The 22,997-nt window shown below is 38.8% G+C and overlaps 1 protein-coding gene across 2 annotated transcripts in view; it reads left to right on the forward strand.

The window, feature by feature from the left end:
- MTCL2 (microtubule crosslinking factor 2) overlaps positions 1-22,997 on the forward strand; it is a 79,688-nt gene that overhangs the window by 31,805 nt on the left and 24,886 nt on the right. The window contains exons 4-8 of one of the 2 annotated variants that reach the window (XM_075177470.1): positions 2,251-2,304; positions 6,904-8,151; positions 15,168-15,299; positions 20,074-20,199; positions 22,201-22,431. In XM_075177470.1, coding sequence (XP_075033571.1) covers positions 2,251-2,304; positions 6,904-8,151; positions 15,168-15,299; positions 20,074-20,199; positions 22,201-22,431 — 1,791 coding nt within the window. The remainder of the gene's footprint in view (positions 1-2,250; positions 2,305-6,903; positions 8,152-15,167; positions 15,300-20,073; positions 20,200-22,200; positions 22,432-22,997) is intronic. The other variant, XM_075177471.1, reaches the window with a different exon arrangement.

Genomic DNA, 22,997 nt, shown 5'->3' on the forward strand with positions numbered 1-22,997 from the left:
ACCTTATAAAAAATATAACAAATATGTTGGAACAGAGTACCCTCCTGGCTGCAGCCGCTCAGAACAAAGTACCATCTATATAAGAGTTTGTATGAGTTCTCTTTTATCCACACACATAGAGCTCTTTAGCCACTTCAGTTCTCATTTATCCCCACTCTGCTGGTTCAACAGACTCCAGGAGGTATATTTACTAAACTGCGGGTTTGAAAAAGTGGAGATGTTGCCTATAGCAACCAATCAGATTCTAGTTATTTATTTAGTGCATTATAGAATCTGGTTGCTATAGGCAACATCTCCACTTTTTCAAATCCGCAGTGTAGTAAATATACCCAGAGGGGTCCTTTCTATTTATGTGAATGGATTCACATCTTCCCCGGCTCCTTTAAAAGATTCTGCTCACCACTTGATTTCACTGATTTGGCTTCTGAATTCTGCATTATTTTTTCCATCGCTGATGCTGGCGATTGTAATTTGTACAGGTTCCTAGACGAACAAGATAAATATTGTGTTCTGTACACTCCTGGCAGCGTATGAAGTGTCTTCTGCCTCAGTCATGTTGCTGGTTCATACTGAACTGACGGCTGCATTTTCGTGCATATTGATTCAGTCCTCAAAAGGCATGAACTTTATGTAGAAAACTGGTTCACTTTAAACAGTAATTATGAAAATTGCATAATAGACTTTAACGTGTTCCCACGCGCCTTTTCTACATATACAGTGGCTTTTACTCTGGATTGAGTTTTGTAAATGTTGGCCCAGTTAGGCAGCCATGTGCTGCATACAAGAGAGGGCTGCCATACTTTAGCCCGGGGGCACAAGACTCGACGCAGCCTATTTTAAAGAAAAAATAATGCAGGTGACCCAGCCCAAGGTAGTCCACTATGGGACCAGCCCAGGGGGCAGATTCCCCCTCTGCCCAACAGCCCAGCCTGCCCCTGGCTGCGTGGCCTCATTACCAGAACCAATCATCGACAAGCATGAGTTCTTGGGACCGGCAGCTGTTATTTTCCCTTCTTAGCCACGAGATCTTTGTACGTGGCATTCGAAGTGTACGACCGTATGCAGACTACCACGCTGGCAAGGTCCCACGTTCTTACAATAAAGGTGTCACCTGAAGGACAGGTCTCCCCTGCAAGGCAGTTGTGGTACATAAAGGGGAAAACTACTGTATTAGACTGCATTAATTTGCATTAGAGGAGACCCAATTTACAGCAAAATGTTAAAATTCATACAATATTTAAAATACAAAAAAAAAAAATTATTAAGAAAAATAAAACGTATTCTGTTCCTGGCCCTGTAACTGTCCTGCTTTACATTGAGAAAAGAAATGGCCCAAATCTCCCAGATGGAAGGTTTTACATTGACTACCTACGTGTGATACCCCTGTACTTGTGGGGAACTAGCGTTATGTGTTTGTTTTTAAATAGTAGTTTTGCACTTTGTGCCCCCCTCCCCCTCCCTATGATACACTAGTATAAAACCCATTTGTTTCCGTAAACTACCAAAATAATACTGTATCCATCCATGATGGAAAAATAACATTGTGAACAGAGTACACCAAGTAAATTAGCACAGATAGGATGCATAAAATATGAAGGCATATAATGCCCCCAGACAGAATTAATGTATAAACATGCAGCGTATCCCTTTGATCTCCTCTATATAGACAATATTGGGCAGAAATGTTACATTCTTACTGTTTGTTGATGGAATAGATGTCACTGTGTATTACAGCTGCAGGCTAATGAGGGAATGGAAATATGACTGCTGTGCAGGGCTTATGTAGAGAGACTGGGGCCTGCACAGCAACTCCAAATCTATCACATGGGGAGAAAACATATTTTTGTCACGTTTAATTACTCAATGGCACTTTTCATTTCATTTCACATCACACAAATCCAAGTGTTTGACCATGCAACAAAGCTATTACATCACAACTTTATATTGGAGCCTGGTATGACAGACGTCTGTTCTGAGATGTTGTGTTTTATTTTTTTATATGCAAATGTTTTAGGTTTTCAAGTTTTAAGAAAAACAAGTTTACTGCAAATAAGTAGTAGAGGTATTATCAGCTTATAAATGTCTGTACGCTGGTAGGTGAGCATTGATGGGACTGTCCAACACATTCAAGGTCACTTGTGTGTGACCTTGAGGGAATCAGAATATGTTGTAAGTTGCTGGCTGTTTTGTATGTAATTGTGTTTTCTATGTTTACCAAGTAGTGCAATCTTGTCTTCTTCCTAATTACAGAACTCTTTGAAGAAGAGAAGATCTGGAAAAGTGGAAAAGAAGCAATCTCCTCAGGTAAGAGTTGGCGGGATGTCTATGGGTCAAAATTGGGAGAGAAAAAAAATACATAGAAACGGCTGCACATGGAAATGTAATGTAAACCGTTTGAAAGGATTTGGTACATACTATCGACAATGGAAATGTTGGCAGGAAAATCTTGGCAGGCCGACACTTCCATTCTGGTGACGGCTTCTAAATGTCAGTAATGTGATTGTTGACATTCACAATTAAAAGAACAATGCCGACAGGTCCGGCTGTATAAGCACTAGACCTGCTGCCATTGCACTTATAATGTCTGCATTGTGATTGTCGACGTTCACAATCTCATTGTCCTCGTTTCAGAGCTGTCAACAGAATGGAAGTGTCGGCGTTTTGTGTTGACAAGATAACTGCCGACGTTTTCCATTGTCGGAAAATTGATCACATCCCATTTGAAAAGTTACGGAACGTGTCTGTAAGCTCACCCTATCCGCTGCCTCCTTATTCTGACAGAGCTGGTGTTTTGTAGGGTTTTGTTTTTGTTTTGTTTTGTAAAAATAAAAATTACCCTTGTGTTCTACTTTAAAAATAAAAACTAAAGAATTTCCAATAGCTCAATTCTCATTGGTTATTTGGTAAGTGTTTGGAAGCATTTAGCATATAATGTAGGCTATTATAATTAGTATTAGTATTATTATTATTATTATTATTATTATTATTATTATTAATAATATTAGTAATATTTATTATATATTTTTCATTAGTATTTTTTAACTTTTCTCTGTTTGAACATGCTGTTACTTGGCACAATGGCACCAGTTTATTGAATGGTGTGATGGATAGCTTACTCTGTCAATAAACAGACATAGATTAATAGACAGCAACATCCTCTTTATACTCCTGATGCTTTATGGAGAATGATTGTTTGTTTAGTTTGTTTGTTGTTTGCTACATGGGTAATGACCTCTAATACGACTAGTCCTTGTTACAGCTAAGTACATGTACTTGCTTGCTTCAAGGGGACGGCTATAAAATCTCACTGATGGTTGTTGTTCAATAACAGCTATATGTTATCGCAGAAGCCATATTTTCAAAATGTTGATCTACCACACCCATGGGCATCCGAAAAAGCCACGTAGGTCTTCTATACGGGCGCAGTAAGTGGTAATACTTGCTGTCACAGCAAGTACAAAAAAATCTTTCTCATTCAGTTCTTAACTACTGTTCTAAAAATTTGGATTTAGGTTAATGTATTGCTAGATTATTCAGAAACTAATTAAAAGTGGTAGTCTGCGGTCTTTATTTTTTCTTTTGTAGTTCAGGATTTTTGTATGTTTGAATATGTTCATTTATGCAAGATCGTTAGTATTCCACTCCCGCATTTAAATCTACATTTCAATAGTGCTTTGATTAAAGCTGCTGCCTTCATTAAGAAAAATAAAGGGGGCATTGAAAGTGTTCTCTTGATTACAGTGTAAAGGCATCTGAGAGGGAATTAATTTTCTGGGGGGCTGGGGAAACCCAGACAAATGCTGCTCTGTACTGCGTGCTGGTATGACAGATTAATGACACAGTGGAAGCTGTGTGCAGCTCACAGAACTGCAGTCAGGGATAGCATGACGCGGTCATAATATTTGTACAAGTCGGTACAAAAGACCACTGCTTTCTGCTTTACCGACACCATTACTTGCTTTGAAACCTAAGAACACAATGTCACGTTGTTGTAGGATACTTTGATTTCCCCATGCAATATTTTCTTGACCACTGACAGCTAATTAGGGTTTCCTTAATTTCAGATCTCAGTTACAGATAAATAAGTCACATCTGACAGTTGTCACAAGTTGTGGTGACCTGATGCACGTTTTCATCACACACACACACACACACACACACACACACACACACACACACGATAGTTACTTGTGGAATCACCACTGTAAATCGATGACTTTTAATAAATTATTCACCCATTTCATGTATTTACAAGTACCGTTAACAAGCTTGCTGGATAGCTGTGTAGATAAATCCTAGAGCCTGATCTTGTTCCTACAAGTGGAGATAAAGAAAACAAGCTTGATGTATTTAAAACCACTTTATCGATGTGCCTGCTATATGCAGTATATAAGTTACAGTTTAGATCCCATTGTACGTGGCCAAACTCGCATGATATTTACTTTCTGGATTTTAAGAGCCTATTCATTTAGTTTTCAATATTTATGTAGTAATTATAAACTTATGTAACCTAAAGTGTTCTTCATACGTACTAAACTAGTTTGCAATGATTTCATTTTTTTAAGAGGACTTAAATGTAAGTGGATTATGTTCTAGGTAGCATATTCAATTAGGTTTCCGGTCTGCGGTAACGCGCGCTACCACGGAAAGTGCGCAGTATTGGCGGTAATACGGTACCACAATAACGCGCATTTACCTACGCAACCCTATGGGGTGCGCACAAAAATCCACGTTATTGCGGTACCGTGGATTGACTTTGCGGCCCGTTCCGGCGCGTTACCGCATGCCCGGAAACCTAATTGAATACGCCCCTAAGATTCTAATGGTGATCAGGCCATTGAGTGTACCATTGACTTGAAGCCTATCTGCTTTCTCAGAGCCTGTGTCCTAAGGATCTGACGTGGGGAAGCCTGCATAGAAACTACAGATGCATTCTTGCTCATAAACAAATACTTATCTCTCTCCAGAATATCCTGTTACTCAAATAGACCAAAATGTGGTGAAAACTGAAATGCAGTCATCTAGCAAATGAAAAGTTAGTGACACCCCCCCAAGACATTTCATGTCCAATGTTTAGAGAAGTTCTGGATCATAAACACAGGCATAGTTGCTCTTTAATGTATGAGATGTAAAGGTCAGAATGTTCTCATTTATTTCAGGTTCACTCATTCCTCCATTGGCGTTACAGGATTCATGTTTTTGTTTGAACTCACCAGAGAGGCACTTTGTGAACTGTGTCTTTGTGACACACATTTAATTACTGAGTAACGTAAATCTTACAATTGATGTGACAACAGAACAAGGTTTGGAAAAGCCAAGATAATTAGGAGACTTACATTCCTTATCTTGTAGCTTACTACATATTCGATAAATACCATTTTTTTATGTATTGTGTAATTAACATAATGTTAAAGTCTAATATTACATGGTCACAAAACTTGTTTTTGGTCAATTATAAACCTCTGATAACAACCTTCATATGTGTATATATGCAAGAAAGCATTCTTGTAGGATGGTCACAATCCGTTCGTGCCTCTGTAGATACTGCATACACTTTTTTTGATTTATGAACTGGTTTAAATACCAAATGATACATATTTGAAGGGTGTTATTTTTTTAATCCTAAGTAATAACCTGTGAACATACAACAAACACTTTGGAAACACTTAACCTAGTGAAATGGAAGTTAACTGTTCCAAAGGCATCAAATGTTTACGATCAACATGATGGAATAATAAAAGCATCAAGTGCAATTTGTAAAAACAAATTAATATGGCCATGGAATGTTGTACTAACTAACGTTCCATGCAGTTACAGTGTTATTGTGAATGTGAGGCTATTGATTGTATTTCATAAAGATTATGGCTACATTTCCATTAAGTAATTGACAAAGGGTGTACAAATAGCCATGGATGACTACAAAGGAATAACGTATGATACAGTAGGATTAATAGTGTGTACGGTAGTCACTTTGTCCCTCAACATGTTTATTGTCAACCCTCGCTAACAACCTCTCATTACAGTGCAAGGTTAAACAATAACCCTTTGCAGCTGAACAGTGTTTAATAAAAGTCCATTAATCTTATGCATATGTATATCTTCTTCCATTTCATTCTTCGAAAGCAGAAGTGTAAACAGCTCGGGGTGTGTGTATGTGTGTGTGTGTGTGTGTGTGTGTGTGTGTATATGTATGTATATATATATATTATGAGATGTGTGTGTGTGTATATGCAATTAATATCTCTATCTCTCTCTCTCTCTCTCTCTCTCTCTCTGTCTCTCTGTCTCTCTGTCTCTCTCTCTCTCTTTCTCTCTCTCTCTCTCTCTCTCTCTCTCTCTCTCTATCTATATATATATATATATATATATATATATATATATATATATATATATATATATATATATTATACATTATTATACTCAGTAGATCATGTGTATTTGTTATTATCTTAGCAATATAAAACAAAACAATCTCTCAGTGCATCTATGTTTCTGTTGCATATCGCAATCGTCTACTAATAGCCAGATCATTGTGTTGACCTGCTTACATGGGAATTTTAAAAAACCCAAAACGTGAAACCTTCATGTCTTCTCTTTACGTGAAACCAATGTTGTCCTGGTGGTCACTGTGTTTAGCAGGAGAATTGTTTTTTATTACTTAAAGGCAGTGTACTCTTACCTTTGACACCTCCAAGGTTGCATTAAAGAACACAAACCTCAGGGCTCTATAAAACCTGTGTACAGAGTAGGCATTTCTTACGGTATTCTTGGAATATGTTGTTATAGTCGTACAGTTAATTTATCTTGTTTACATTCTTGCATGCTTTTTGTTTACATGCTTACTTTTTTGTTTTGCTCTGTTACGCACAATTAAAAAATCCCATTTTTTTCTATACATTCCAGGAGGACAGTGCAGATCTTAAATGCCAACTACACTTTGCAAAAGAGGAGTCTACTTTAATGTGCAAAAAGCTGACAAAGTTGGCAAAGGAAAATGACAGCATGAAGGAAGAACTCATGAACTACAGGTCTTTGTATGGTGACCTAGACAGTTCACTGTCCATTGAAGAGCTAGCCAACTCGCCATATTCCAGAGAAACCGAGCTGAAATCTCATCTTAAACTGGTTGAAGAGGAAGCCAACATCTTGAGTCGTAGGATAGTAGAGCTTGAGGTTGAGAATAGGGGATTAAGAGCAGAGATGGATGAGATGAAGGTTCATGCTGACCGAGAACATCTTGGTCAAGATTCCAGATTTGCTTTTCCACCTGGAGAATCAGGAGATAATTTTGTGGAGCTTAGAAGGCATCTTCAATTTGTGGAAGAAGAAGCTGACCTTCTCAGGAGATCAATGATAGAGTTGGAGGACCAAAACAAGCTGCTGATGAATGAACTGAATAAATATAAGTCTGACCACGATTTGGACATAACCTTGTCAGAGGACAGTTGCTCTGTCATCAGTGAACCTTCTCAAGAAGAACTCGCCACTGCCAAGTTGCAGATCAACGAACTCAGTGGCAAGGTCAAGAAACTCCAATATGAGAATAGGGTGCTTCTTTCAAATCTCCAACGCTATGACCTGGCATCTTGTCAAACTACAAAACCCTTAATGGAAACGGATGCAGAGGCAGGGGATTCAGCACAGTGTGTTCCAACGCCTCTTTGGCGTGAAGGACCAATTGGTGGAGAAACGGACTCTACAGACTCAAAAGAACGTGCTGGGAAGGGAACCCTAAAATCTCCAGATGCTTTTAACACTTCCCCGTCCAGGTTACCAAAGATAAAAGAGTTGGATAGTCTCTTTGGCATTAGAGCACAAGTGGAATTAATCATTAAAGCCATTGAGGTCTTAACAACGGATGCAAATGGGTTTCCATCTAGTATTAAACTTTATACAGATAATGACTGCGGAGACCTCTTGCTAACAGAGGCTATTGATAACAGTGAGGTAACCAGTGACTCCAAACTAATTAATGCCATATTAACTAGACTTGTGGTGCTACAACAGGAACTAAATTTCTTCACTAAGAAAGTGGACGCTCTTGGAGAGTCTTATAAAGGACAGGTGGATTCTATATCAATACTGCCAGACACTACTTGTCCGGGTACCTCAAAAGACTCTTCCAGGAAAGAACACTGCTCCAATTTACAGGTGAGTGCTGCATACATTATCACGCAAAACCCTTCCCTTTCCTCCACAGCAATAACTTCTTGACTTGCCATGTCTTACCCGCTTCAATTAATAAAACCAACCTTAACCTAATTATACCTGATTACTAATAATAAAACTGCTGCATGGTGATCACACCAAAGATAGGACTCTGTGCTGTGAGTGTGCAAAACGGTAGAGAATGTTTTCATATTCCTTTTATATAAACATCATTGTGTTTAAATAGTATAGTGCAAATACATGCATTCACATAGCAGACTATGGCCTTAGTTACTGTTCCACACTTACCAGATCTTGTTCAGGAGCATTTTAGGTTTTAATGTACACTTGTACTCACAATGTATGAGTGCTAAACTAGTGCCCATAGCAGTTCCCTTACATTGCCATTATAATATTTACTCTAAGTTTTATTGATCTTCTGTGAACAGCTTTGAAGGTGTATGCATATTTGTGCATAACCCCATTCATAAAGGAGGAAAACATTATTTTATCTAATTAAAATTAATCTGCTGGATACCTCGGGTTACTAGAATAACTCCTGGTACTTGAAATATGACTACTTGGCAATGTCTGTCACCACGAAAATGATCATTGCAGCCCACAGTATGTTTCCATGGTTACAGTTGTTGCTGGCATGTTGGGTATTTTACAAATGGCAGAAACAAACACATCATCCGAATATTCAACTGCTGATTTAAGACATTAGTCCAATTTCAAAAATCAGGAGTTAATTTCAAAAAGTTATAGTGAATTTATTTAGATTAAATCAATGAAATAGTTTGGTTTTTTTTGTGTCGTAACATTTATTTGAGACTTAACGGAATTCTTGCTAGTGTAAGTGAATAGTTTCTCCCAATGATACTGGGGTGTTATATTTACAATATATCACATAAAACACCTTCAGAAATTTGGTATTAGCCAGGAAGATGTGGACATGAAATGCATTCTCCTAGTCAATAATTGATTTAAGTTGTGAAGCTGCTACAGGACATGATGCATTTGCTGGTCATTTTTAGTGAGGGCTCATCTCCCAGCAAATGTACTATGGAGACATAAGTCCTTAATAAAGATGTCAGATCAATGAGCATTTCACACATCCTTCTCCACTCTTTCCCTGTTGGCAGAATATCAATACTGTTGCCTGAGATATTTCAGTGCCCTAAATTGCATTGCCGCAGGTCTGTAAGTTGTGGGTAGCTTTGCTTCGTGATCATAGCAGCATAGGCTGCATCAGACAGGGCTCAGTGCTTCCATTTCTCTTAGCTGATTTCTACAAAGCTACAGGGCTGGTGAGAGCTTTGCTATGTGTAGCGAAAGAGAAAAGCAACATTAGATTGAAGCTTTTAAATTCATGAACTCCTTACAGTAGGAAGGGGAGACTTTTTCAGACAAAGAAAGTCTATTGAACAATAGTTCAAGCACTGCAGCTTGAAAGGGGGAAGCTCAGGAGTAATGTTAGGGAATTATGTATTCGCATCCTTGCTCATTGCTGTCTGTCGTTTACAGAGTTGCTTTTTTTTTTTGTATTTGCAAATCAAGAGACACAGTAGTGACACCATTTGGGACCTGAAGTTAGGTGGTTGTGTTGGTCCTTAGCTGCAGTCATATCTCTGTTTTACTGGGATTGCTCTCTGCAATGCTGTGGAAACAAGCCAGTAGCACACAGGTGCCTATTTTTCACCTTTTTCTTTCTTGGTCTCTAATTTCTCCTCCCCTTTCAGCTCCTTCTACTCTCCTATACGGTCTTGATCCCCTAACTTTGAAGTTCACCTTTAAAAATACGGTCTTCAGTACAATATTCATCCAACTCCCTCTCTAAATCCAGTTGAACTAGAGCCGTAATTTAAAATTTTCGCGCCCGGGACCAGAATCAAAAATGCCGCCCCCTAGACCTAAATTTTAACCAAATGAACCTAAAATATTCCTAAACTGCGCCCTCCTTCAGTGTAGCACCCTGGGCGGTCGCCCCTATCGCACAGCCCTAGTTGAACTACTGGGTTCCTCCCTGTAGCCCTGCCAGTTACTAGTGTTGCCTCCACTTAGCGTGTTCTCCAGTCCTCAGAGACATAATACAGACAGGACTCTGACAAGCCACCCCCAACTGAGATCCAAGAAATAGTCAGCCCACTTGAGCATTGAGTCTCCAGGCACCAGTATTGAGGAAACGGTGGAAATCCGGTGGCGGGAGGGACCTCTCACTTCTGCTAGCTGGTGGGAGATTCTTTTTATTGGAGGTGGGTGGACTTGTCACTCCAACACAACAACACCCCCATTAACAAAAAGCAATCTTTTAAAACTTCTTTTTGATCCTACTCCTAAAGCTCCTACATCACTGATGTGAGATGTAGCTAAAGGTGATGTTATTCTGAATGTGGCGTTTTACATTAGCCCCCTCCTTTACCTTCCTACCCGCTACCTGTATTCATTACTCCTTTAATCTGCTCCTTCTTACTATTAAGTACTGCCATCTGCATACCGCTAGATAATTATTGATAATGACAACAATAAAAAAAAAGCTGTGTGGACAATAAATGTTTACTGTACATTACTTAATGTGATCTGAGGTTTTATACTGCTGTGGGACCATCTAGTAAATGTTTCTTTTGTGTCTATTTCCCGATTGAGCCCGTGACTTGATTTTTATGCTTGGGAGATTGAGGTGTAATTGGTTTACAGCAATAAAATCCTTGTACTGCAATAACAGCTTCTCAGCCCATTCACCCAGACCCGCTGTGCCCCCAGGCTGACGTCTGCTCTAATTATTACATGCATTACACTCTGGCTGCAGCTCTTTGTTCTTCAAGACATGAAAGATTAGCCGGATAAATGTGCTGCTTGTATAGTTTAGCTATCTGAGGGAGTATACCCCTCTGTGCATTCTATCCTTCACATTCCCTATTCAACAAGCTTTATCGGCTACTGGCAAAAGTTACTTCATGTCTCCAATTCGTAGATACCAATGTTTCCAGGAACACATGTTCAAGTTTGGAACCTGCCCAAGGAAATTAAGAGCTTTGACTATAACTTTGAACAAATTGGCTGGCCCCCAATATTACCAATCCATGTATTGTTCTGTACATAGACTAGAATTTTAGTCCATTTGAAGATATCATAGTTGTTCCTAAAATGAAAAACCCTGGAAGGTTAATGGACTCTCATTCATATATCATATATAGTCCTGCATATATCTTGTGTTAATAGAAAGAAATTATGTTTTTTTTTCACAAAAAATTATTTTAGGATTGACCAATGGGAATGGACATGAGTATATAGACGTGTGGCATCCTATTTTGCTCTCCATCCCCTAGTAAAGGTGATAAGTCTGTCGGAATAGGCCAGCTTATCTAAGACTGGCTAAATCAGGTAGTCCACTTAGCCAGACCACCAAACTGGTCACACACTCTGTAGACCAAGGTGGTCAATTCCGGTGTTCAGTGGACTGCTGTGCAAATACATTAGAAAGGGCACCATGTTACCAGCTGGCCAATGCCCATAGTCATTGGCCCATAGTTTTTTTAACTTTATCGGGAAGACCCAAGTTAAGAAGAAGAAAAAAATCAATACTTTGTTTCAAAGGTATTTGGTTTTGAAATAGGTTTAAGAAGCTATAGTATTCATTTTTTCAGTTAGTGTGCTTTATTGCCTGCTAAACCTTCACATCATGTTTCTGTAGAACAGTCGTAATTTATAAGTATGTTTGATGAAATTCTAAGCAGCCATTGTTTTCCACAATCTAACGAGTTCTAGCTCATTAAGCCATATACACAAACAGTGACCTTATACCACAGTATGAAGAGAGATTTGGTTTCCAGACATAGGAGGAATGTATCAAAGTGCGATTTTCCAAACCACATTTTGAAATCCATCTTTTTGTGTAGTTTTCAAACTGTGCAATTTATCAAAGTAAAAACCGTACACCAAACCAGTTTTCACCTTGTAGAAAAAAAAAGCAGACTTTATGCAAACTGAAGATCAATAAGTACTGAGGTTTATCTTTGAACATTACATCTGATTGATGGTTGTTTTAAATTTGCATAATAAATTTCACTTTGATACCCCATTAATATCCCCATCCCCCCGTCGTCTATGACGGCAGGAGCAGTGATATTACATTGGAATTTATAAGACGTTGGAGACTAGAATTATTATCTCTCTTCATAGTCAATGGCTGATAAGCTCATGGCAAAACATGGGATAGAGCGTCCCGATTTCAAAATGTTTTGCCCCTTTCCCATCCAATTTTTCTGCTGCCCACACCCCTAACTCCCTATCTGGGCAGGAATGTCTCGACTCACAGACCCCGATATTGTGGGCGTGTTTGGGCTGCTGAGGGCTGGTTTTGTTGGACCGTGGGGGGCTTGTATCCCGATTTTTCTTCTTTTTAAAATGATTGGGAGTTATATATCTGCAACATGTCCCAACCTCCAGTTCATACTATCTGTATATAGTAAATATATGCAAACAATTCAGCCCTATTTGAACATATATTTAAATATTTATAATATGTGTGAAATCACTTGGTAAGATACAGAATAGAAAATAAGAAACAAACCCGAAACCTAGTTAGAGGTCGGCTTCCATTTCTTAAAAATGTAAACATGCAGTTTTTAGTAAACTTGTATAAGACAGTGATATGAAAATAGCTCTTACAGGTAAACAGGATATAATTTTGCCCTGAGATGTATAGAATTAGACACTTCTGGGTTTAATCTGTGCATCGTGTTAACACCTTTAGATTCATACACTTCCAGGAAGTCATTAAACTAACAAGTATAAGGATTGAGACACAATTATGCCACAATACTAATGTTGTGTAGTAATATATGAAATTGCCATAATCATCTAACCTGAAACTATTGGGTAAATGATGGTTACCTAGGCACCCCAAAACCTGTTTAATCCGTGAATAAAGTTTAAAGTGATTTCTGAGGTGAATTATATATGTCTTGTACATATATGTGGGCTGTAACCTAGTCACATTTTATACAGTAAAGTTAGCGGGAGTGGTCAAAATGGTGGCACCAAAAAGATTTGAGTGAAAGTTTCTGGCTTTTAGAGAAAGGAGACCTGTCACCTACACTCAATGGAGCAGACATTTGTACTCTGAGCCAATATTCAGCGAATCAATTACATTTTCACTTCATGCCTCAGTAATGTCGCTAATTTCTAGTGAATAGGTTGCATTATCGTGGTCACAAAATGGCTGCCTCCACAGTGTGTTGGTCAGAGGTCTACTTTAAATTTATTTGTTGTGACTTTTCTGTAACACACAAATTTACCTTTTTATGTATACTTATCATAGAAGTTTAAAAATGCTGAATTTCTCTCATTAGGGAGACTCAGGGCTAGATTTACTAAGCTGCTGGTTTGAAAAAGTGGGGATGTTGCCTATAGCAACCAATCAGATTCTAGCTATCATTTTGTAGAATGTACTAAATGAAAGCTAGAATCTGATTGGTTGCTATAGGCAACATCCCCACTTTTTACAACCTCACAGCTTAGTAAATCCAGCCCTCAGTCTTTTGGACATTATAGTCGATGACTATATCTTTCTAACCGCTTCTACTCTCCATTTCAACATACCTCACACACTGGCCTATATTTTACTCAAGAGACTGTCTGCAAACCTTGGCCTGTATTTCAACACCAGATTGTACAAGTCTCTCTGGCTCTCTTAATAGCTTTCCTCTTGTCTGTTTGGTTGTTTGTACGTGTAATTGTAGCAAGGCATATTGAAAACTTCTCTTGCCATATTGAGTTTGTTGGAAGCGATGCAGAGCATTTTCCTATTATGCAATGACAAGTGTCTGCTCCGTTTACAGTCCCTCACTAATCACTTGTGTTAAAGCAATGCGAGCGGTTTGGATTCTTAGTCTGGTATATTTCAGTATACTTTTTCCTGATGAGGGCCTGAACACATCAAGGGCTAGATTTACTAAGCTGCGGGTTTGAAAAAGTGGGGATGTTGCCTATAGCAACCAATCAGATTCTAGCTGTCATTTTGTAGAAAGCACTAAATAAATGAAAGCTAGAATCTGATTGGTTGCTATAGGCAACATCCCCACTTTTTCAAACCCGCAGCTTAGTAAATCTAGCTCCAAGTGTTTATTTCCTACACACCGTGAAAGGCTGCATTGACGTACTGCTATCGGTTCACTAGGAATTATTGTTATCATTGACCCATGAGGCACTCTGTCTGTGAGGAACAATATGTAACCACCTTGTTCAACATGCCCATTTTGATTTCTAGAATTTTCTAGAATTTTCCTTCTAGCTTCTTGCCCGTCACTCATTTTCTAATTCATTGCAAGCGAAGAAATTTAAAGTGTGATTTGCAAAGCTTCTAAACATCATGTTAGATAATTGATGGCTAAGATTTGTCTGTTCACCGTCCATATAAACTATATTAATATATAAAGTATAAGTGTATATGACTACCAGTGATACACGCTCCTGCTGAAGGTGAACTCTTACACAAGGAGAACTTGCAGAACATGAAGTTAATATAAGGAGGGTTTAGAAGATGTGAGGTTGCACGCTCTAATTACCCAGAGTTCTATTCTTCTGCATGATGCTAGACCTTAGAGCTAATCTTCCTCTACCTCCTGCTCCCCCCGAACCTCGCTCCCTTGTTCACTGCATGGGCACCATAACCGGTGTTTGCACATCTTCTTCCCTTCTTTTTCTCTTCCTGTCTTTTTTTCCCTAACAAACCTTCAGCCCACGTGTCTGCTCATTGCGTGTTTTCTTTTCTTCTCCACCTTGTCTTTCTCCTCTGTCGCCAAACTCTTCTTTCTTTTCCTCCTTTTTTTCATGATGTAATTTTTTTGTTTCCCTTTTTATTCCATTTATTTTATTATTTGCTGTTTTGAGGCCCTTTTATTTCATATTATGTCTTTTTATTTAATTTTTTGTTTTTGTTTTGTTTTTTGTTCCTTTTTTACTCCTTCCCTTGGCCTTTCTCGTTCTGTTCTTCATTAACTTGCCCATGCATGCAGCAGCCTGAGTGTAGGAGCTGTCGAGAGAAGGAGGTGTCTCGTTGGGAGAAGACTGAGAGTGATCACAATATTGACCAGACAAAAGGCTATAAAATCTATCAACCTGAAGACAATGAGTCCTATGTCGCAGAGGTAGGTCCCTGGTGTATGTAATACTGTATTTTGAAGGGCCCTTTTCTAGACCTGCTATTTAACTTATTCTACTGTCAAAGTCATACGAAATGCTATATTACATATTGTACATAGTGCACAACTTTGTGGTCTCTGTTTTAAATCTTAATTCAGTCAGTTATAAACCACTTTATAAAACAAGAACTGTATTATGAATGTAGTATGGCTTAACCGGTTTATGACTGTCTACAGTGTTGGTGCAGATTTGTTATGACTATGAGCCAAAATAGGTAATGTCAGCCGTGCACTTGAGCGTGCATTGCCGCTAACATACTTCAGCCGTCAATGACATTGCAAAGCTTCAGTGAGTGAGCGGTAACCGATTGATTGTGTGCGCTGTGTTTAAGATGTGGAAGTGCCTAACATCATTGGTTCTGATGTGTACAGATCAGATCTCCCCTGGCACATACATTATTAGATCTAGTGTTGATCGTACACAGAAACACCTCTTACTGTAAAGCCACCATAAGGCGGAAATGTCTACTAATACTTTATGAAGTCTTTAGGCACTGGACTGTAGTTACAGAGAGAGGGAGCATAGAGTGCTGATAGTTACCCCCAGACAAAATATATGGTACTGGGCATAAGTTAATGCAGCCTCTAGCGATGGTGTCATTTCACAGTGTAGTACTCCATAGAGAAGCATCCACACAGCAGCTTGCTGCAGCTGTGTATGTATGTACATTCATACACAGATACACCTACCAGGGACAATACATGCTTCATATGGTGCCATGTAACAGAAGCAGCGAATGTGACATGGGTAGAATCCCTCTAGTCAATTTATTATGCCACAGTTACATAGGTTTCAAAGTACAGCGCTTCCTCTTGCAATGGTGGTGGTAAGTTCCTGCTGGTAATGGAAGGTGGAATTATAAAGGGGGTCGTGTACACAGGGACCACTGTACATGCCCAAGCAAGCACTCAAATATGGAAAGCGGATACTGTCATGGGCAGATAAGCAATCAGTGTATGTAAAAATGACATAGGGCAACTTTCATTAAATTATGAAGGGATTTGGTTGTTGAACATGGTAATTATTTTTCACAATGGAAATGGTCTTCGCTACACAGACATATATGTACAAATATCTATCGTTGATAATACAAGCAAGTTATAATTATTAGAAAATAATATAAAAAGTAAGTACAAAGGGATAGGTTGAAGCATGTGTAAAAAGAGCCAGGCGAGCTTAAATATGATTAGACATTTGAATACAGAGCCAGGAAAGCTTAAACGTATAGACACCGAAATATAGAGCCAGGCGAGCCTAAACATGTATAGACACCGGAATATAGAGCCAGGCGAGCCTAAACATGTATAGACACCGGAATATAGAGCCAGACAAGCTTAAACATGTATAGACACCGGAATATAGAGCCAGGCGAGCTTAAACATGTATAGACACCGGAATTTAGAGCCAGGCGTGCTTAAACATGTATAGAGCCAGACAAGCTTAAACATGTATAGACACCGGAATTTAGAGCCAGGCGTGCTTAAACATGTATAAACACCGGAATATAGAGCCAGGCGTGCGTAAACATGTATAGACACCGGAATATAGAGCCAGGCGTGCTTAAACATGTATAGACACCGGAATTTAGAGCCAGGCGTGCTTAAACATGTATAGAGCCAGACGAGCTTAAACATGTATAGACACCGGAATATAGACCCGGACGAGCTTAAACATGTATAGATAGACACAGGAATTTAGAGCCAGGCGAGCTTAAACATGTATAGACACCTGAATACAGATTCAGACACGCTTAAAACTTGTGCATTCACAGGTGAAGGCAAAATACCACAGAAATGTTGGCAATATGAGATCAAGCCAATAGCAAGCTAACACATGTACAAGCACATGGAGAGGCCCTTGGAAATTAAAATGATATTTGCATGAAATTTAGATGCACATGTGTTTCACAGCAATGCATAAAACAATATGTATATAGACCGTTACAGACTGGTGTACTGTTGCTAATATTTATTTGACAGGAGGGTGAGTAGGGAGAAAAGGTTTTGCTGAGGTCAGATCATAGGTAAGACTTATTTGGTTAAATTGTGCAAACATACCAAGGGGTAAATGTATCAAGCTGAGAGTTTTCCGGCAGGTTTGAAAGGTGGTGATGTTGCATATAGCAACCAATCAGATTCTAGATATCATTTTATAGAATGTACTAAATAAATGATAGCTAGAATCTGATTGGCTTTTCAAACCCGCCGGAAAACTCTCAGCTTGATACATTTACCCCTCAATGTGCTGTAACCTATGGCAACCAGTGATACATTTGCTGTCATCCCTAAGTCTGACCAAAGCTAAAAGTCTGATGTATTTCTTGCTATGGTTTACATCCTGCTTGCATCATGTACTTAAATATGCCTGATGTGAACATGTCGTACAAAGTACTTGGAGCAGATTTGTGCCCCTTATCACAGAAGGGATTTAATTTAGAATTTTACAAGATGTACGAGGCACTGCAATAAATAAGGCTGTTATCCTCTGTTTCTCTTGCTGAACTCCCAATGATTCCCTGGCAGAGTTTCATAGCTTGCATCAATGCAGATTTAAACAGGTTCACAACATACACGCCTTTATCTGCTCGGCAACAGTGGAGCGCGCAGCGGAACACTATTGGCTATAGCAGGCTGCACTGCCTAGCAACTCTCTCTCCTGGTTGCCTAGCAACCTTGTTACTATCTACATCTCTGGATGGAAAATTGCATCATTCTGCAAAGCAAGTGTTTAACTCTCTCACTGTCCTATATAACACCATTAAGTCGTTACTTATGGCCATGACTGTTATTGATCTTCTCAAACCAACCTATTTAATTACAAGAACGTTTCAGCTCCTAAAATTGGAAGCCAGTGTGCCACTCAAGATCACACCCTGTATTCAGTGTGAGTGAACCCCAATTGTATTCTACAGTGTATAGATGGTATATTGCCAAGGAGGGGATATATAATATATTGTGTTAAACGAAGTCCATGTAGTTTACAGTATATGGGGAGAAAAATCAACTTTATTGTGCAGAATGGTGACAATCATCAGACTGCCCTTTACACAAGGTCAGAGGATGCAAGGTGAGCATGCTGGCGTGCAGGGCATATTCTGTCCTATCAGTGCTTACAATATTTCAGGATAAGAAGGATTTGACATTGTACTACATGTTTTCCTCAACCCTCTCCTCAATTACCCTTAGCATGTCAAAGGTTAATGTTATCAGTAATTAAACACATGGATGTTGGAATTGAACATATAATGTGCGTACCAATCAATCAGCGTTGACAGGAACGCTGGACGATACAGTGTATTTTACATACAGATATAGTGTATGCAATGTAAGCTTACACTTTTATACTAAACAATAAGGCGCTGTTTGAAATATTTGTGTTAAACTCTCACCCTTTTATTTTTCATATTGTAAAGCAGAGCTGGATAATAGCCAGATAGAAGTGTGCGCAAACAACGTACTGCCTAACTTTTGGGGGTATAGATCTCAATGGGCGAACCTGTTTTCTCTCTTCTGGTGGCTTATACCCTTAACGGTTTCCCAAATTCTAATTCATTTTGTTCACCTTGGCTGTAAAGTGTCAGGGGATGTGATTGTTGAAATATCTCCTTAGGTAGTGTTATGGGAAAGTCCTAATGCTGTATGTAGACATTTGTACAGGGCAGTGGTAAGTGACCATATATAGTTAACAGCTAGATCCAGCCTGCAGTTCACATTTCAGATTATGGGTGGGTAGCCATAAAACAAGTAAAGGACTTGTCCTGTAATGCATTAGATCAGTGATGGGCAAACTACGGTCCACGGGCCAGATCCGGCCCACTTAGAGGTTCTATCCGGCCCGCCAATATTTTAAAAAATTTAATTGAAATATGCATAAAATTATTAGGGCCGACCCTGTGTGTCAGAACCTTCATTTTTATGCCTTCCCAGCTATTTCCTCCAATACACTTCATCCTCCTTCCTAAAAGGACACTTCGTATGTCAATCACTCAAACACCCGCCCGTCCCCTAATGGCTGAAAGTCATGTGAGAAGAGATGGGCTGGGCCATATACTAAGGCGGATTTCGATTGGCTTCTCTGTTGTCAGTTAGTGGCTCACCAGAAAGACGGATCTGCAGCAACCAGCTGAAATAAGTGCTGTGTCTGTACGATCGCTGCACTTATAGAGGTAACACTGCTATATAACACCCTGCCGTCCCATTCAAAAAATTTGTATTATATATTTCCATATTTGAGTTTTTTAATAAATTATATTGGTCCGTCTAAAGTTTTTCTTTTTTATTTGGCCCGCTCCTGAAAAAGTTTGCCCATCACTGCATTAGATCATGTCCTCCAGCTCATGTATTTCTCCTGTACTGGTAAACGATACAGCATGGTACATGGTTCCGGAAAGGGTGCTTCATTGCTATATCCGTTACCTACAAGTATATGTAGCACCCCAACATTATGACCGTACTAACTGAAATTGCCCAGGACGCTCAAGCACCAGAGGGATAATTGGGAAAACATTATATCCCAGAACATTCGTGATCTTGTGGGGTCTGCAGGACTTGACAGGGGGGGGGGGGGGGGGATAACCTTCATAGATATCAGACATTCGTGCGAAAAGAAAACTTAAAAGCATGCAGAATTAAAGGTCTGTTTCATCTTTTCAGACCATAAAATAAGTCGTGATGAGGGCACTAAATTACCATGTTTGAGCACTGTTTCCTTTCCATGTAGATTAAAGACTTGCAGTTGGTACTATCTGAGGCCAATGAAACCATGCAGGGGCTGCAGGAACAACTGTCACAGGAGAGGCAATTACGGAAAGAAGACGAAGAGACCTTCAGCCTGAAGATTGTACAGGTCTGTGTCTAGGACTTTCTCCCAACGACTCTGAATCACCAGGTGGATGTGAAATGACCCTTTGGATGCATGGGCCTTCCAGCTGTGTATAATAATTCTTACTATAGACACAAAAAGCATTAACAAAATCAGCATATTAAATATTTTACTTAGCGTTGATGTATGAAAGAAACGGACTTTGCAGGGTGCTAGGGTTGTATCTCACTATTTGTCTTGAATACACTGTAATTCTTGGCTTGAATTTAGTTCCCATGTTCTCACAACGACATTAATGATGGCACAGAGTTCTTGCATGTTACCATTAGACAGGTAGCAACTTGCTTATGTTCATTATTGCTGCTATCTACATTGCACACTGAATGAGGATGAGATGAAGTGAAGAGCTCACATGATATAAAATTGGTGGCATTGTTAGATTTAATGATGGTATTACTTGCTGCTAAAGCCAAACGTGGCATCTCACCCTTTGAATGTGGGCACCGAAATAATGGTCACATGATCAAAAATTCTCTACATCTACATTAAAGTGTAACAGAAAACACATACCTATAACAAAAAGGCTAAGATGGAAAGACCTTTATAAAAGCAATAGTCCTGTACGCTCTCCTATCACCGAGAGAAAACAATGCTATCTATTTATAACACCAACTTAAATCCCATATATATATATATATATATATATATATATATATATATATATATATATATATATATATATATATTATATATTTTTAGAACTTCCTTCCACTTTGTATGTTTTGTGTGAGATATAACGGTTTCTGTTTACTGTGAAATTCTGGTATCTTTGTGATCTCCATGTCTAAAAGTGTTGATTGAGTTTTCTTATACAAAGCTTTTTACATATTTTTTTTAAAATAAAGCATTTCCATAAAAGTACAGGCCACAACTGTTATTTTGAGGGTCGCGTTCTAAAGAGGATGACTTGCAGTGGAATTATTATCAGTATTGGCTATTTATATAGCGCCACTAATTCCGCAGTGCTCTACAGAGAACTCTCTCACATCAGTCCCTGCCCCATTGGAGCTTACAGTCTAAATTCCCCAACATACACACACACACAGACAGACAGAGGGAGACTAAGGTCAATTTAATAGCAGCCAATTAACCTACTAGTATGTTTTTGGACCTCGGGAGGAAACAGAAGCACCTGGAGGAAACCCACGCAAACACGGGGGAACATACAAACTCAACACAGATAAAGCCATGATCGGGAATCAAACTCATGACCCCAGTACTGTGAGGCAGAATTGTTCCCCAATCACTTGTTCTTAATCCCATTCCTGAAGCACAGACCTACCCCCTCAATAGTTAGGTAGTTGGCAATGGCACTAACTCCACCAACAAGAATATATGGCTTACTGGAAAATTGTCCAAAGGGACATTCTTTAATATACATCCTCAAGTAAGAATATACAAATTAATGGATGATATAAGAGATATTAAATATTATTGGTGTATGTGATCTGTCCATAATGGAATATAAGATACCATAACCGGACACAGAGACTTGTAGCTTTGTTGTCAAAGCTCAGCATATTTACAGCTTATTGAAAAGGTACCTTATTCTGGCCTTATTATGAATATTCTAAAGCTCTGATTAGTTTGGTATACGTTTTATAAACATGTTCCATCCCAATTATTTAATTATCTCCTAAAGCATACATGGGGAACACCTCTGTTCACCCTGTAAGGAGAACTAGGCCCATCAGCACACATGCTACTGGTAAATGTGCATTTACAATGAGCACAATTTGGCTTCAGTAATGAATCCGTATACATATAGATTGGCTTTTGGATAGTGTATTGGTATTTTTAATGATTAAAATGCACCATTATGTAATATGATCCAACACAGATGGTCTTAACATATTAAAGTCTTGCCATGATGGTAGGGCAGGGTAATTATTTATTAGGATGGCCAGAGCTACTCTTATGTGTGTCTCTCATCCTTATAAACATCTGCTAAATTCATTGTTGCAGCTGAAGGAGGATCAGCAGAAATTGCTCTTGAGACGGGAGTTTGAGCTTCAGAGTTTGGGACTTCAGAGGAGGCTGGAGCAGAAGTTCTGGAGCCAGGAAAAGCTGGTACTAGTGCAAGAGATGCAACAGTTTAGACAGAGTTTTCTCCTGACCTATATGAAGCTCAAGTGGTTCCTTCAGCGTTGGCGGAAGGGCAAAGTCTTGCAGAGTGAAGGAGAAGACTTTCTGGAAGTAAGTGGTGTTTGCTCACTCTTTCCAACATAGTATATGCAGCTCGCTATGGTATATGTAAGTGAAAAAATATATGTGATGTATATGTGTGTGTATGTGTGTGTGTGTATATGTATATATGTATATATATATATATATATATATATATATATATATATATATATATATATATATATATATATATATATTATATGATCCACATTGCAATTTTAAGCTTTTTTTTTTTTTTTTTTTTTAATATGGCAGAAGCAGTTGCTGTGAAATTATATTACCTTTTGATGTTTTCATATTCAAAGCAAACCTATCTCAATAGTGACACATCCTAGACCTAATTCAACTGAAAGCGTTTAATTGAATAGATATGAGCAAAGCCACAGTACATTTAAACCCCGGCACCAGCTTTGCTGTCATGTTACAGTATTGCGTCTAATTGATCCTGAGCTGGCTAATTGACTTGCTTTCGTGTCTTCCACAATTATGCAGCAAATGAATATTGTATTGCTGTCACATAGCTGAGTAATCACAATATTCCATCTGAGTACCAGCTGATGAGTGCCACTGTGTCT

The sequence above is a fragment of the Mixophyes fleayi genome, chromosome 6 (genome assembly GCF_038048845.1).
Source record: "Mixophyes fleayi isolate aMixFle1 chromosome 6, aMixFle1.hap1, whole genome shotgun sequence".
Lineage (NCBI taxonomy): Eukaryota > Metazoa > Chordata > Amphibia > Anura > Limnodynastidae > Mixophyes > Mixophyes fleayi.